We start from the raw sequence: 14,666 nt of genomic DNA on the forward strand, positions 1-14,666 counted from the left end.
CAAAAAGGTAAAAATTCCACTCTTTCATACTAACTTCAAAATTATTTGCTTTAAAAAAAAAGTAGTGGAGGGTGTAGAAAACTACTAGCCTGTACGATGAATAAACCTCATTAATGCATAATTCAGCCTTAATTTATGCAAATGCTATACATGTCAAGCTTCTTTTCAAACACTTTCACATGTGTGAATAGATGAAGCGTGAAAGTGACGGCTTATTGTTTGTGGAGGATAATAGCCCACAGGAGAAAGTGGGGGACTGAGAACTCTGAAGAAATTCCTAGAGGACTTCAGGCTGGGAGTGCGACTTTGAATTCAGGTGGGAAACACTAAGAAGAGGCGAAAGAAAGAAAATGAAGAAAGAAAAACTGAATGAAAGAAAAAATCCTTCAGCATTACTTCAGTGCTTTTTCTTCAAAAGGTCACTTCAATTGTTTATACTTCAATTTTAAATTTTCTGCTAACAAAATCCGGTATATGTATCCACACACACATACACTAAAATCCTAACTATGTTAAATATATATATAGAGAGAAAACAATAAAATGAATTACACTAAAACCTTGTAGAGATTGTCTGTGGTTGATGAGATTACAGATGATTGTTTTTCTTCTTTAGTCTGACTTGCATATCCAAACTTTCTACAATATATTACTTCTTTTAAATCAGTAAAACTCACTTTTTATTCTTGGGTTTTTAAAATAAATCCTCCCAAATTTTTCCAATAACCATGAAAGAGTCATAGACCATACTCTATGTAAAACAGCATTATAATTTCACTAAACTATTTCAGCCTCAAAACAAAATCCAGTTGGGTAAATTAGCCCTGATACCACTATCTCAGAACTAAGAACAACAACGAGGTATAAGCCAGTTAAAAGAACAGCAGACACGTGAAAATAGCATCCTAAAAACACTGTGGCTCTCTTGTATCAGATGAGTTGCCAACATTACACTAGGACAGCAGGGGTAAAAATGTTATAGTCCACTTAAAAAGCAAAAAAAAAAAAAAAGGCCTGAAAATCTGGGAAATCCATTTGCAGAGATGACATCACCATAATCTATTTTGAGATTTTCTTTGGGAACCTAGCATTTTTCTGCTATCAAAAGAGTAATGACCAGCATTTGTCATAGCTATCAACCTCCATCGACCAATCTGATCACATTATTTTCTCAACTCTGTGCTGAGACTATAAAGCAAGCTTCAAAACTGGGAATTATGCTACTTTTGTCCTATTCTGTCCACTGAGAAAATCAGACAATGTTCAACTTGGCTGTGTTCCTCCATTAATTCTCCTTGGGTCTAAGAGAAGGATGAAGATGTTGAAGACAATTAGAAAACTGATTCCATCCAATCACATTTCAACCCCGACATAGTATTTCCAACTGTAATTACTTTCATGGGAGGATATTTGTGATAAGGCGCTGCTCCTGTTGCTAACTCAATGGCAGTTATTCCAAAACTCCACATGTCAGCCTTGAAGTCATAGCCTCTCACCTAAGAAAGTAAGCAGGAAAAAAAAACACAATCATACGGCAGGCATGTTACATATCATCAAGTCCATATCATGTCAGAAATCCACAGCTGTTGATGTATAACTTTTACATTTGTTTGCTAATTAACTAGGAATCAAGAATTAAATCTTAAGTTACATGATGCATTCTACTAAAATGCTAGATACAAATGAAATGTTAGTGTATTAATGATCTGTACGATTATACTATGTTCATCAAAAAGTCACTTTATTGTTTTTTTCACCTGTTCCATGACTTCAGGGGCCATCCAACATGGGGTGCCAACGAATGTTTTTCTTACTTTATTTCGGGTAACATCACCCCCTGTTGCTAGGAACGCACTTACTCCAAAATCTGAAAGGGAAAAAAAAATCTCCTTTATTTTATGTAAGACATTATTGCTTATAAATTGTGATTTTTTTTTAGCATGTCTCTTCTTTGTGAGCTTCACAGTGGTGATGAACTGTTCCGAACATGTCTACAGCACTCTCTCAGGAAAAAAAAGGCAGATCTGCCCTCTGTCATCCCCTACACCTTGGGGAACACCATCACTGGTAATGGGCCACAAGCCCGCCAGTCCAAAAGCTTAGTATACCAAATTAAATATAAAGGGTCTTAGCTTTTAGCTGAGGTATATAAAGATAAGATACATAAAACCAACATGCCTGAGTTTGTCTGTATGCAAAAAACCTTAGTCAGCAAAGACTGATTTTCTGGACAATTTTCGTAAGTACAGATGAAATGGATTGTAGAAGTAAACAGTATTTTTCTTAACACTCAGTATATACTAGAAGTTAATTTTATGAGAAGATGAATTAATTAGGCATACCGTACAGGTTGAGCATCCCAAAATGCTTGCGACCAGAAATGTTTTAGATTTTGGATTTTTTCTCATTTTAAAATACTTACATTATATACTAAGTTAGTTAAGTGCCCTCATTCAAAAACCAGAAATCTGAAATGTCCCAATGAACATTTCCTTTGAATGTCACCTCACATTCAAAACGTTTCAGAATTTGGAACCTTTGGGATTTCAAATTTTCTGATTTAGGGATACTCAACTTATATATACATACAGGCACATGTGCAAAAATTCTATTTGTATATACAGTACAGAAGGGAATGCCTGGCAATTATTAATGCACTATTCTTGCTTTCATTTTTACACAATGGTTAAAAGTAGTTAATAAGTTAAAGTACCAATTACTCAAGACTAGTGTACCTATCAATGACAGCCAAGTCAAGGACTGCTTGATAGTGAGCTGGTGGGTAGTAATAAAAACACGTAGTCAACACCTCAAAACACCACAGCGCACTGTGCAGTCTGAGCCTCTGCAAATCGTTCTCATATACTTTTCCTTCGCTGGTCCCCTTTGTTGGCTGTCAGGGTGACAGCAATTACCAAAAAACAACCTCAAGTACAAACCAAGGTCAAAATGTATTAGCATTTGCTGTAGGCCTATAAGGTTAGCTTATGCAATTGTGACTTAATAACATTGTAACCAGTTTCCTGAGTAGAAATATATTGAATGTTGGATTTTATTTATATTTAAATTTACTAGTACTCCCAACAGGATTTCAATTACAAATAAAAGGAATGAAAATTGACAAATGGAGTCTTTGTTCCAACTGCTACTCTCATGTTCATATTGAATAAAAGTATATATTTTTAAACTGCTATATAATTTAATATGCATATATGTTTCCAATTCTAAAGCCCTTTTAATTCTTATACTGCAGCCAGAACACTGAAGTCTTGTGAAAAGAAATCTCTGTAACCACTCAGTCTCCTGTGGGTGGGAGAAGATACAATTCATTCTCTTAGAGAAGAGTTAGGTGAATTGAAATATGTGTAAGCATCTACTATATCTGCTGGAAAAAATATATATTTGATAAAGCTTTTAAAGCCACTAATTTCAACTTAATTTGTATTTCTAAAAAGAAGTTCAACGATGAATCCAACATTTCATTTTTGTTAAAATGATTTTATAATACGATAATATGAAATAAATACATATCATCTATAAATCAAGGATACAGGTAAAAGCTGCTTTAAGGAAAAATTGATTCTTTTAAATGCAATTGAAGCAACTCTGCGCCCTAACGTCTCTTCCTAAAAGATATAATCCAGGTAAAAATCCATAGTTAACATTAGATATATTTTCACTTCCTTAAAAATACTACCTGCTTATATTGCACATTTTAAAAAGTTAGACAAACAGCTGAAAAAGATGTATAGTAGCAATTTATTACCGACAATACCCTTTCAATATGTCTGTCATGATTCATATATTTATTCAGAGCCTCCACTTTGAACACTCACTTTAAAGTCTCAAACAGACGGTTAAATGTCTTTAAAACTCAGAACAAAAATTTCAGGAGCAGAAAACACCAATCCTAACATCTACTCCCTGTATGACTACAGAATAAATACACAGTTTGCTCCTATGTATGGCTGATGTATATATAGATTATATGCACTCAGTAACAGAACATTTTGAGTAAAGCACATAGTGTGCTTATGTTATATAAACAAAAAATTGGTATATTCTGTTGAGATAGCTTGCATATGACAGTTAGAACGAGGTGGCAGAACAGTAACAGTGAAAAGCCGTCCTTGTTTCCTAAGGGGTCCATCTATACAGCCAAAGGGAATAGAGCCAGATTCACTTGGGTCCAAAACCATGGACATTTCTCAGGCAACACGGAATCAAAGGCTACACATAAGGTTAGCCAGTCCATCTCCTGACTGCAGGAATAACTGGAGGATATGGGTAAAAGCTACTTTAAGAAAAACAACAACAGCAGCAGCAACAAAGAATGCTGTCATCCTAATAACAAAAAGGCTCTAACACCTTCTGAATCCATCCACTTCTTTGCTTCTCCACAGCCACTGCCTTCATTTAATCCACCATTACTTCTTGCCAAGACTTCTGCGGCAGCCTCCTAAGTTCCCATCTCCCTTCCTTCCCCAGATCCAGGCTCCAGCGACCAGGCCTTTCTATGTCACAGGACTGAGCCCTCCTTAAAAGTCTTTCAGGCGGGGCGTGGTGGCTCACATCTGTAACCCCAGCACTTTGGGAGGCCAAGGCAGGTGGATCACGAAGTCAGGAGTTCGAGACCATCCTGGCCAACATGATGAAACCCCATTTCTACTAAAAAAAAACACAAAAAATTAGCTGGGCATGGTAACACATGCTTGTAGTCTCAGCAACTCTAGAGGCTGAGGCAGGGGAACTGCCTGAACCCAGGAGGCGGAGGTTGCAGTGAGCTGAGATCATGCCACTGCACTCTAGCCTGGTGACAGAGCAAGATTCTGTCTCAAAAAACAAAAAACAAAAAACAAAAAAAAAAAAACGTCTTTCAAGGCTCCCTGTCCCCTCAGGAAAAAGTCAAAATCCTTCAGCATAACAGGTAAACCTGACTGCCCTTTCCTCTTCTGCCCTACCTATATCACTACTCTCAGATTCAGATGGTAAGCTCCCTACTGAACGACTTACTTTTTATTCCCTGATCCCATCACCTCCTTGGCCTCACCAGCACTGCCCTTGCACATGATGCTTTGTCATCTAGGTACATCAACCCTCCATGCTAAACAGGTGCACCAGCAGAGGGCTTTCTGCATGGCCTTGTTAATGACACAGCATCTCCAGCACCCTGGCTCTTGGTGAGTAGTTGGATGTGCATTCATCACCTTTGCGTAATTTGGCACGGGCGATCTCAGTAACATCAGTCATGGTCTTATTTTGAGGTGTGAATGCTACTAAGCCTTGAGGAGGATCTGCAGGTATGGTTATCTGATTTGGAGAGTGGCAGATGTACTAGGAAACATCACAGGACTAATGGGCAAGATCTGAGTGTTAACAGTGATTAGGCCTAAGGCTAGACTATTACCCAACTGTATGACTCCAGAAAGGGACTTAAACTTTCTGGTTGGGCCTTACTGGCCTTCTTATTTAGACCTATTTTTATTTATGTATTTATTTTTTTCCAGATAGAGTCTCGCTCTGTCGCCCAAGGTGGAGCACAGTGGCATGATCATGGCTCACCGCAGCCTCAACCTCCCATGCTCAAGCGATCCTCCTACCTCAGCCTCCCAAGTAGCTATGACTACAGGCATGTGCTACCATGCCCATCTAATCTATTTTTATTTTTTGTAGATATGCAGTCTCTCTATGTTGCCCAAGCTGGTCTCAAACTCTTGAGCTCAAGCAAAGCTCCTGTCTCAGCCTCCCAATGTGCTGGAATTATAAGCATGAGCCACCATGCCCAGCCTCTATTTTTATATTACTTTCATATTTATAAGACTCATATTTTTTTTACCATGTATGAATATTCTTTACAACAACTGTTAGGTAGATCAATAAGCTACTCAATGCCTTTTCATAAGCAAGGCAAGAAGGCTGCAGGGATAAGCATAAACATTTTACAGTGGCAGAGATAAAATAGGAGAAGACATGTTTCTTGACTTTAACAATATTTGTCGGGCATGATGGTTCATTAGGTGGGTGCAGTAGCATGCAACTGTTAATTTCACCTACTCAGGAGGATGAAATGGGAGAATCACTTGAGCCCAGGAGGTCGAGGATGCAGTGAGCCATGACTGTATCACTGCACTCGAGTCTGGGCAACAGAGTGAAACCCTGTCTCAAAAAAAAAAAAAAAAAGAATATTCACACCTAAGTAGGATAACATATGAAAACAATAAACAATAAAACAACATGCAAAATCAAATGCAATGTATAAAATCAAATACCACATTGTCTGTATAAAAGCAGAGGAGCTATAACCATAAAGGTCATGGAAGACTATCTCCAAAGTGGGCCTTGGAGCCAGCCTTGAAGATGAGGTGAAGACTTGGATGAGGAAGCCCAACAGGAAACAAATTCTCGACAAAGAAATGGCATGAGCAAAGCACAAGTGTGGAGCCAAGAAGAAAAACTGACAGCTGCAAGGGTCAAAAACTCAAAACACCTACAGCAGCCAGGCAGGAATACAATAGAGAAAAGAGGGTCCTGAAAACCAACAGCTACAGTCTCAGTGACAAGGGCCCTTGATACTCAGTCTCTGTGACAGGAGACTTTAGGAGTGCTGGGCCCTGTGTGAAGCCCTGGAGCCCACTGTCAGCACCCTCCAACCAAGGTCCAAGGCAGGCCCCTGTTGCTTGGCACCAGGAGAAAGTTGCCATAAAGAAATGCAGACCCAGGATTGCTGGATATCCCAGTTTTCCCAGGGAAGCCAAACATTGGAATCTTTATGAAAAAACTCCCTTTCTTACTGTAGTTGGCAACAAATTCATTTCTAAAAAACTGGAAAAGAGATTTCTCCTGCCTAATTTAGTCTGCAAAACTAAAGTCTGCCAACTGTGTGGTTATGATGTCTAAAATTTACCTAAAATACTTCAACATATGCCGTGTGATACCACAACTTAGGTGGTCAGCTGGCATTCTAACCAAGAATGTCCAGTGCTAGGGGGGTTCAGATAGCACTCAACTCAGCATGCCAGAGGCAGCTGCTGGAAGTATTTCTATTATCCAAATCTAAATATAGATGAGTATAAGCCAGGTGACTAAGTGTCGAAAGGAGTTACTATTAGGGAAAACAGTGACCTGTTGAGAGGTATGAAACATGTTAGAAATGGACTTTCACTGCTGAAAATAAAGGTTCTTAGCACACAGAGAGTGGCTAAAATATTTCAGATATACTCCTCACTCTTGCACGAACAGAATAAAACAATCCAGTCCAGCCCAACTGTAGACTATACCCCAGCCAGTTCTGTGGATGGTTGGATTCCTAATAGCAAGCATAAGGATAAAACAAAAACTGCATCTGGAATCTTGGCATGTCTGCCTCTAATGAATTTTTCATTCACCTATGAGGAAAAAGAACTGGGATTTCCTTGAGCTTACAGAACAAATTGTGAGAACTGTTTAGGGGCTCGCTTGCTAACCAAGGGCAAAATTTGGTCTAAAAGTTGATTTCTCTAAAACCTGTAAGGGAGGCTGTGGGTGAGTACCCAAGCCTCACCTACCTCAAACTTCTGCAGTATCTGCTATTCTCTTTGAAAAGGAACCCGAGTTGTGCTTGAACAACATTGACTTAGGTCACTTCAACCTTTGATCAGAGAGTAACAGGATCAATGTTTGAGAGTTCAGAGCTTCCTAAAATGTAGCTACAATGAGTTAAAAGAGACACTGATGCCTAAGTGGCTGAGTGGGAGTCTGGAGCAACAGGAGCCCCCACAGCTTCAGGGGACCCTGAAAGTTCTTTCCTACTAGCAGCTTCTTTTCCATGGAGGCAATGATTTTTAAAAGCAGGGAAGTACTAGGTGAGATTGTTGAGGGGCCCAACCAACCACAGAGTCTGAGTACCAGGTAAAGGAACTTATACCTGATTCAATTAACAGCTGTCGTTCCCTTTCTCGTTAGAGAAGAAGAACATTTGGAAAAAGTGACCATGCAGGGATGTTCAGCAAAGGAAAAAGACTAGAAGCAGGGAAGACCACAACCATAGCCCAGGAGAAAAATCAACAGAGCCGGTATATGAATAGAGAGGTTGCAAATGGAGAGGATTAGACCAATTCTTAAGAAAATATGATGATTTAGTAGGTATTGGAATTAAGAAAAGAGGAAGGAATAAAAAAGATTAGATGACTTGCCAAGGAACACAGAGCAAGTTATTGAGGGTCTGAATAAAATTCATAGTCCTTCAGAAAGGAGTCAGTTACTTAGCCCTAGTCTCCTTTTCTGGAAAGTTCAATGTATTTTTCTTTATTGAGAAGGAAATGCAAAATGCAATAATGGGGTTAAGATTCCACAACTCCTAAGCTCTTTCTCTGAGTAAAGATCAAGTTGTGATTACCCAACACAGAAAAACTGGTTTGAGGTTCACTGGTTAATCCTAAATGTCATATTTATATCAAAACCAATCCCTTTATAATTTGGTTTGAGTCCCAGTTGTTTTTTTTTTTCTCATGAGAGACTCTCAAGACTTGACTGACAAAATTGAAATGTTCTTCTAAACACTCGGGAACATTTTCAGGGCTGCCAGCATCCGGCCTTCCCGAGTCCCACAGGTTTCCTTAAAATGTTATACCACCAACGTTGGATGATTAAAGAAGTACATTGTGACTTCAATTATGCAAACTGTATAATAATGAGTAGAAAACAGAAGCAAATATTTTCCTAATTCTGTTGGGAACAGACTAAAGAGAGCTTTTTTTTTTAACCATGTAGTTCCTTATTTTCTTATTATTTTTGTACTAGGATGTGTGTCAGTTGTACAGCATCCACTTATGCCCGGTACACATGGCTGTGCACAATTGTGTACATGCACCGTGTGGGTTTAGACACCATGGGCTAACAGAGCTTTGATTTCGACACAATCCTGGCCTTTTAGTGAGAGCCAACATGGGGGAATATATTAACTTAAATAGAATGACTATGACATGACCTAAACAACATAAATACAAGAAACATGCTAATGGGCCCAGTATACTACACTCAGCACTGAAGGCACCATCCTCTGCTGCTAATTCCCAGGGCCCTTTTGCCTGATTTTCTTGGTGAGAGAAGAAAAACACAGACCAGGGAAAGTCAGGGCTTTAGCAGTTAGCAGTTACAGAATCAGAGGCATGCCTCTTCCAACTGCAGTCCAGACTTACTTATTACATCCACATTAATCTTCCTAAAGTGCAGTTTCTGATCATAGCACTCTCTGGTCAAAATCTTTCTCCCTCCAGGGCATTTGAGAATAACAGGAAAGCTCATCCTAGGCCATAATTCAGCATTTATATGGAAGCCAACAAGATTCTAGTATTGTTTCCTTCTGATTGCAATGCTTATTCAATTATCGTATACTTTAGCAAAGTGCTTTCGCTCCTTTAACTGACCAAATCACCACTTCTGCTTTATGTTTATGTATAATTAAATCCAGCCTTTGGATACTAATTCTTCTGTTTGTTTTCTTTTTGTTTATAGAGGAAAAGGGCGCAACTTTTCACTTTCCTGGAGCCTGACCATCATCAGAATGTCACCAGACCTCTGGGCACTGAAAGCCAAGTCTGAGTGCAAACTGGGAGGGCCACCCTTTCCCTCCAACCTACACTAGGAAACCCTGCAACCCAGAGCAGGAGAAAGCTTTCTGCTGTCCTGACTCAAAGGAGGCAGAGGGATAACTTAAATCTTCCAGGTGGGTGTTGCACTTCTGGGCACCTGCGCTGTGTTCAGCAGAATGCAGCACAGCTCAGGGCAAGAAGCAGAGTAGAAAGCCCAGTGGGCCAAGTCAAGATGCAACAAGACCTGGAGCAGCAGCCACCCACACTCACTGAGCTGGCTTCCTTCTTGAAATCATGCCACTTTACACATAGGAGTAGTTTTCCTTCTATTATTATAGTGGTATTCCAGCACACCCACAGCCAAAAAGGCCAGATAGCAATGTGTGTGATGTAACATATGTGGCCCCTATTCAGAGGCATACTGTGGGATCCTGATTCTAGTAAGCCTGCCATCAACAATCCCTAAAACTAACAGAAAGAAGACAGGCAGCAAGGGAAGACACAGCGCATACAAAGGAGCCATGTTTCCACTCCAAAGAGGTGCTTTAAAATTGAACAGGCCTAGCCTAAATGTTAAGTCCCAATGACACTGCCTGCTCGTTTCCTTCTTTGAGCAACAGGTCCTCAAGCTTTACAATGAGAAGCTTAGAATATGATTGGTTCTCAGTATCAGTTCCTGGAGCACACACTGTTGGTTGACTGCCCAACATCCATATCCTGTTCTTTTCTACCAGAATCTTGATTTTGTTTGCCAGGCCTTGGGAGATTCATCTTATTGATCTAAGCCAATAATGGCATATCATTCTTTTTCAGCAGTGAATGGTCAGTGGCTCTGCCCTAGTCCTGACCTATAAGATCCTAAGATAATACAGTACAGGCTCTTGCAGGGAAGTTTTTCTCCTGAATAAAAGAACCATCCTACAAGGCTCCTTTGCTCCCCAATCTCCTTCCTGTTTGAGAATGGTCATGTGAAGAGGTGATGCTAGTAGTGACAACAGCCCATGAAGACAGCCCATGAAGATGTGACGTAAGGGAGTGATACAACCCATGCCGGCAGGTGCTGCCCAACCCCCACTGGCAGCACAGAAGGGAAAGTAGGAAAGAGTCCATGACCTCCATGACATCTCTAGGCCCCTGTACCAACTCTGAAACCAAATGCCCAGACTTCTTGCTATGTGAGATAATTAATGTTTCTGCTGCTTAATCTCCTTTCAGACCAGTGCTCTGTTATTTGTACCCAACGGATTCTTAACTCTTACAGTCTCCTGCCTTTCCTCAGTCTAGCCACATTGATTCATACTTCCTGACTGCTAAGGGTTAACCATTGCATCAGAGGCCAAAGTCATTGCAATCCCCAAAAGGACTTGGTAAACAATTAGCAAGAAAACAGTTTAGCACACAGTGCAATTTTGGATTTTAAAACAGCTCCAGTATCAAGCATGGCTTTTAATGCCAGAAGCACAAATTAAAACAAGTAAATGCAGAGGCATCTCAAGGGGGAAGAAAACATACTGCAAAAAGAATCTAATTCACTTTTTTGCCAATAGTTGCTGTTGGGGCTATACTTACATAAACCTACAACAAAGAAAATAACACACTTCTAGGAAAATAGGAGACAGAAATAAGTTTGACATCCTAGTCTAGACCCTTGTCATTCAAAGTGGGGTCCATAAACGAGACCAGCATTACCTGTGAGGCTTTAAATGCAGAATCTTGAGTCCCACTCTAGACCTACTGAATCAGAATCTGGACTGGAGCAAGATACTCAGCTGACTGAATGCACATCGAAGAAGAGAAGCACTGCTCTAGATTACTGTCTTCCTAGCAGGCACTATGGCATGATTCAGTGGGACTGGAAGATCTCAATGCACAGCCAACTCCACAGGTTCCTCTTTCACCTCTCAGATGAAGAGAACCATGGCAGGGGAGAAAGAGGAGCAGGAAAAAAGTATTTATGTGTGCATATTCATGTGTCTTATGACACAGTAAGTTCAAGGGCAATTCTAAAAACATAAATGATATCCCACACAGAATGATCTAACCCAGTTATTCTCAACTGTGTCACATATGTCCAGTAGAATAAATTCATAGACATGGCACACCTCTTTGGGAATACACAGATTTTTATGAAATCTTTTTTAAGTGCATGAAAATAATTTATAATCACAAATCTTACTAATGGTTTATCAGTAACAGCTGCTCACTGCAGGTGTGATGGTACTGGGAGAAAGGCTATAGGTAAACATCATTCTTAGCACAGATTTATGTGGCACTACTCCTTTCTCTCTCATTTGTGAAAACCTCTGATGAATTGCGTAAGGGTGATATCAGGTTGGTGCAAAGGTAATTGCAGTTTTAAATTAAAAGCAGTGGCAGTAACTGCATTACCTTTGCACCAACCTGATATCATATTATTAGAGTGATAACCTTGAATTGCTTATCTTTTAAGCAAGTCAATAAATATGTTGGCACTTTACTATTAGTAATCAGTTATTCACATACCACTACATATTGGGACACACCACCCATCTTGCTTGGGAGAGAACCTGGTACCCCAAGAGGAACCAGGTAAAACCAAAGAGGTTCTTCTGACACCCTCACTCCCACCCAATCCCTTCCCCTCACCCCACATCAGCCTCCTGGTTTTCATTTCTATGTATTCCTTCTTGAAAGCAAATGGTGTTCAATGGCTTTGTTTGGCTCTATATGCATGGTCCCAACCATGGCATGGTGTCCAAGTCATTCACAGTCAAAAAACATAATCCTACAGTATTTCCTGAGTCTGGGCCCTAGAGAGTCACGTATCAACTGCTCTAGACAAATCCATCTTCCCTGCCTATTAACGAGGGAGCAGTAGTCATGACCTTCTTTGAAACATCAGAGAATGACAATTTCACAGCCTTTCCTGACAGCAAAAGAAGAAATCATAAGACAGTCCATAAAGGTAGAGTTTCATCTTTTAAAATAAACACAAAGAAGCAAGCCTTCCTGTGACTGGGGTCTCATATGTAGACTCTTGACATTGCCATCAACCAGTTTCCTTCAAATAGGCTACATCCTTTGCACCTTCTACAAGGAAATCAAATCAATTCACGACAGACAAATTGAAAGAAAAATTCAGGCCAGGCACGGTGGCTCACACCTGTAATCCTAGCACTTTGGGAGGCCAAGGCAGGTGGATCACGAAGTCAGGAGATCAAGACTATCCTGGCTAACATGGTGAAACCCCATCTCTACTAAAAATACAAAAAATTAGCCAGGCGTGGTGGCACACGCCTGTAGTCCCAGCTACAGGAGAATCGCTTGAACCCAGGAGGCAGAGGGTGCAGTGAGCCGAGACCATGCCACTGCACTCCAGCCTGGGTGACAGAGCAAGATTGTCTCAAAAAAAAAAAAAATTCAACGGGATGATTCCTGGTAAAAACAGAGGCTGCTACTCCTTCCCCAATTCCTCAGCCATTCTCTCAATCAAGGCAACACAGGCTTAAAAGGGACAAAAAGAATAAGTGGTCAATGCCAATTATATTTGGCTCAAAGTTCAGTTGACAGATACAGTCAATTAGCCACAGCAATGGAGAGCAACAGTTGAACAAAATGGCAAACCACAGATAATCTGCCCATCTATGTCAGAGCTACACCCTTGCCCCAAAGCAGGTGAGTTTTCAGTAAGAAGTGGAGTCAGTGGTCACACCTGGAGCAGCAACATAAGGGAAGGCTGAAGCAGGAGTCCCAGCCCAGCTGTGCTGAAGGTCCCAGGCCAAGAGACAGCTTTTTCAAGTCCGATAATACACGTGACCAAGAGCTCACTAGTGGTCAACTTTCTATTAAATAAGATAATTACACTGAACAAAGGCAAAACACAGATAATTCCCACACCACATAACCATTCTTCCCTGGATCCCCAGTGTGGGGTGGGAGGACTATTTTTAAAGATGCTCTGGTAAAAGCAGCCACAGGACAGAGCCTTGGCTTACTCTCCTCTCTATGCCCAAGATAATCCTCTGATTTGAATTCTTTAAAATAGTACTGAGAATGTCTTTAGTGACTGCAGCTAATGAAGGGTTATTTGAACATTTTATGCAAGATAGGTCCTTGGAGAACATCTTGTCAACCTTCCTTACTTTACAACGGAAGGAACTGAGCCCTGGGGCTGCTGAACTGTCAAAAGGCATAGAGTTAAGAAATACATTGGTGGGGTAGGGGCAAAACCTAATGGCAAGAAGTGCAGTGAAGTCTGAGGAGATCTGAGAGTGAAATGCTTTTATGACTTTCAGAATGACCTTAAACAAGTCCACAATTGCTCAGCAGTCCTCAGACGCTTCATCTGAAGGAACTATTGTGCTGAACCGACAGACTTGTTGTAAGGAGAGCACCAGGTAAGTATATTATACAGGTATTACTGTTTCCCAAGCCAAAGGCAAGCTTCCAAAGTGAGCGAGGGCTCCTGGCTGGCCATATTCGCAGAGACAGGCACGAACAACTTAGATCAAATATTAATAAGTCTAAATTTCCAATACAATATTCATATACCTGCAGGTGATCTTTTTTATACAAATCTCCACTCAACCAGCCCTACTATCAGAAGCCTCCATTAAGCCACAATAGCCCATCTGTACATGTTAAAGATATGATCCCTATGGGAGATTAAAATAACACAACTCCAGTTGCTACAAGTATTTAAGGAAACAATGCACACCATTTTTTTACAAAGTTTTCAGAAGGATTAGTTGAATCATCAAAGAATCTACAGATTTCCAAATCTGTGATAAAAGAAAACCTCACACTGAAAAATCCTAACATTGAAGAGTCACTGAACTATTGCTCAATATTCTTTTAATCTAAATTTACTATATAGTCAGATGTTTATTAATTCATTTGACAACTGTTTGCCAAGATCTTACTAAGTGCCACTTCCAGTTCTAAGTACTGGGACTGTAGACCAGAAACCCCTGCTCTCACAGAGCTGACTTTTAAGTTGGGGCAGGGGTAAGGGGGAGAGGTCAATACAGATAAAAGCTAAATTACAAAACATAATACATAGCAGTAGTTCTCAGACTTCAGCTTGTTTCAGAACTCTTAGAGGGCTTCTTAAAACAC

At 40.2% G+C, this 14,666-nt stretch overlaps 1 protein-coding gene across 1 annotated transcript in view; it reads right to left on the minus strand.

Annotated features, from left to right (window-relative positions):
- The window catches only part of STK39 (serine/threonine kinase 39), a 293,026-nt gene that overhangs the window by 183,697 nt on the left and 94,663 nt on the right, over positions 1-14,666 (minus strand). Inside the window, exons 6-7 of the mRNA XM_001102299.5 lie at positions 1,758-1,867; positions 1,395-1,496 (exon numbers count right to left, since the gene is read on the minus strand). Of these exons, the coding sequence (XP_001102299.3) occupies positions 1,395-1,496; positions 1,758-1,867 (212 nt within the window). The remainder of the gene's footprint in view (positions 1-1,394; positions 1,497-1,757; positions 1,868-14,666) is intronic.

Source organism: Macaca mulatta, chromosome 12, assembly GCF_049350105.2.
Source record: "Macaca mulatta isolate MMU2019108-1 chromosome 12, T2T-MMU8v2.0, whole genome shotgun sequence".
Lineage (NCBI taxonomy): Eukaryota > Metazoa > Chordata > Mammalia > Primates > Cercopithecidae > Macaca > Macaca mulatta.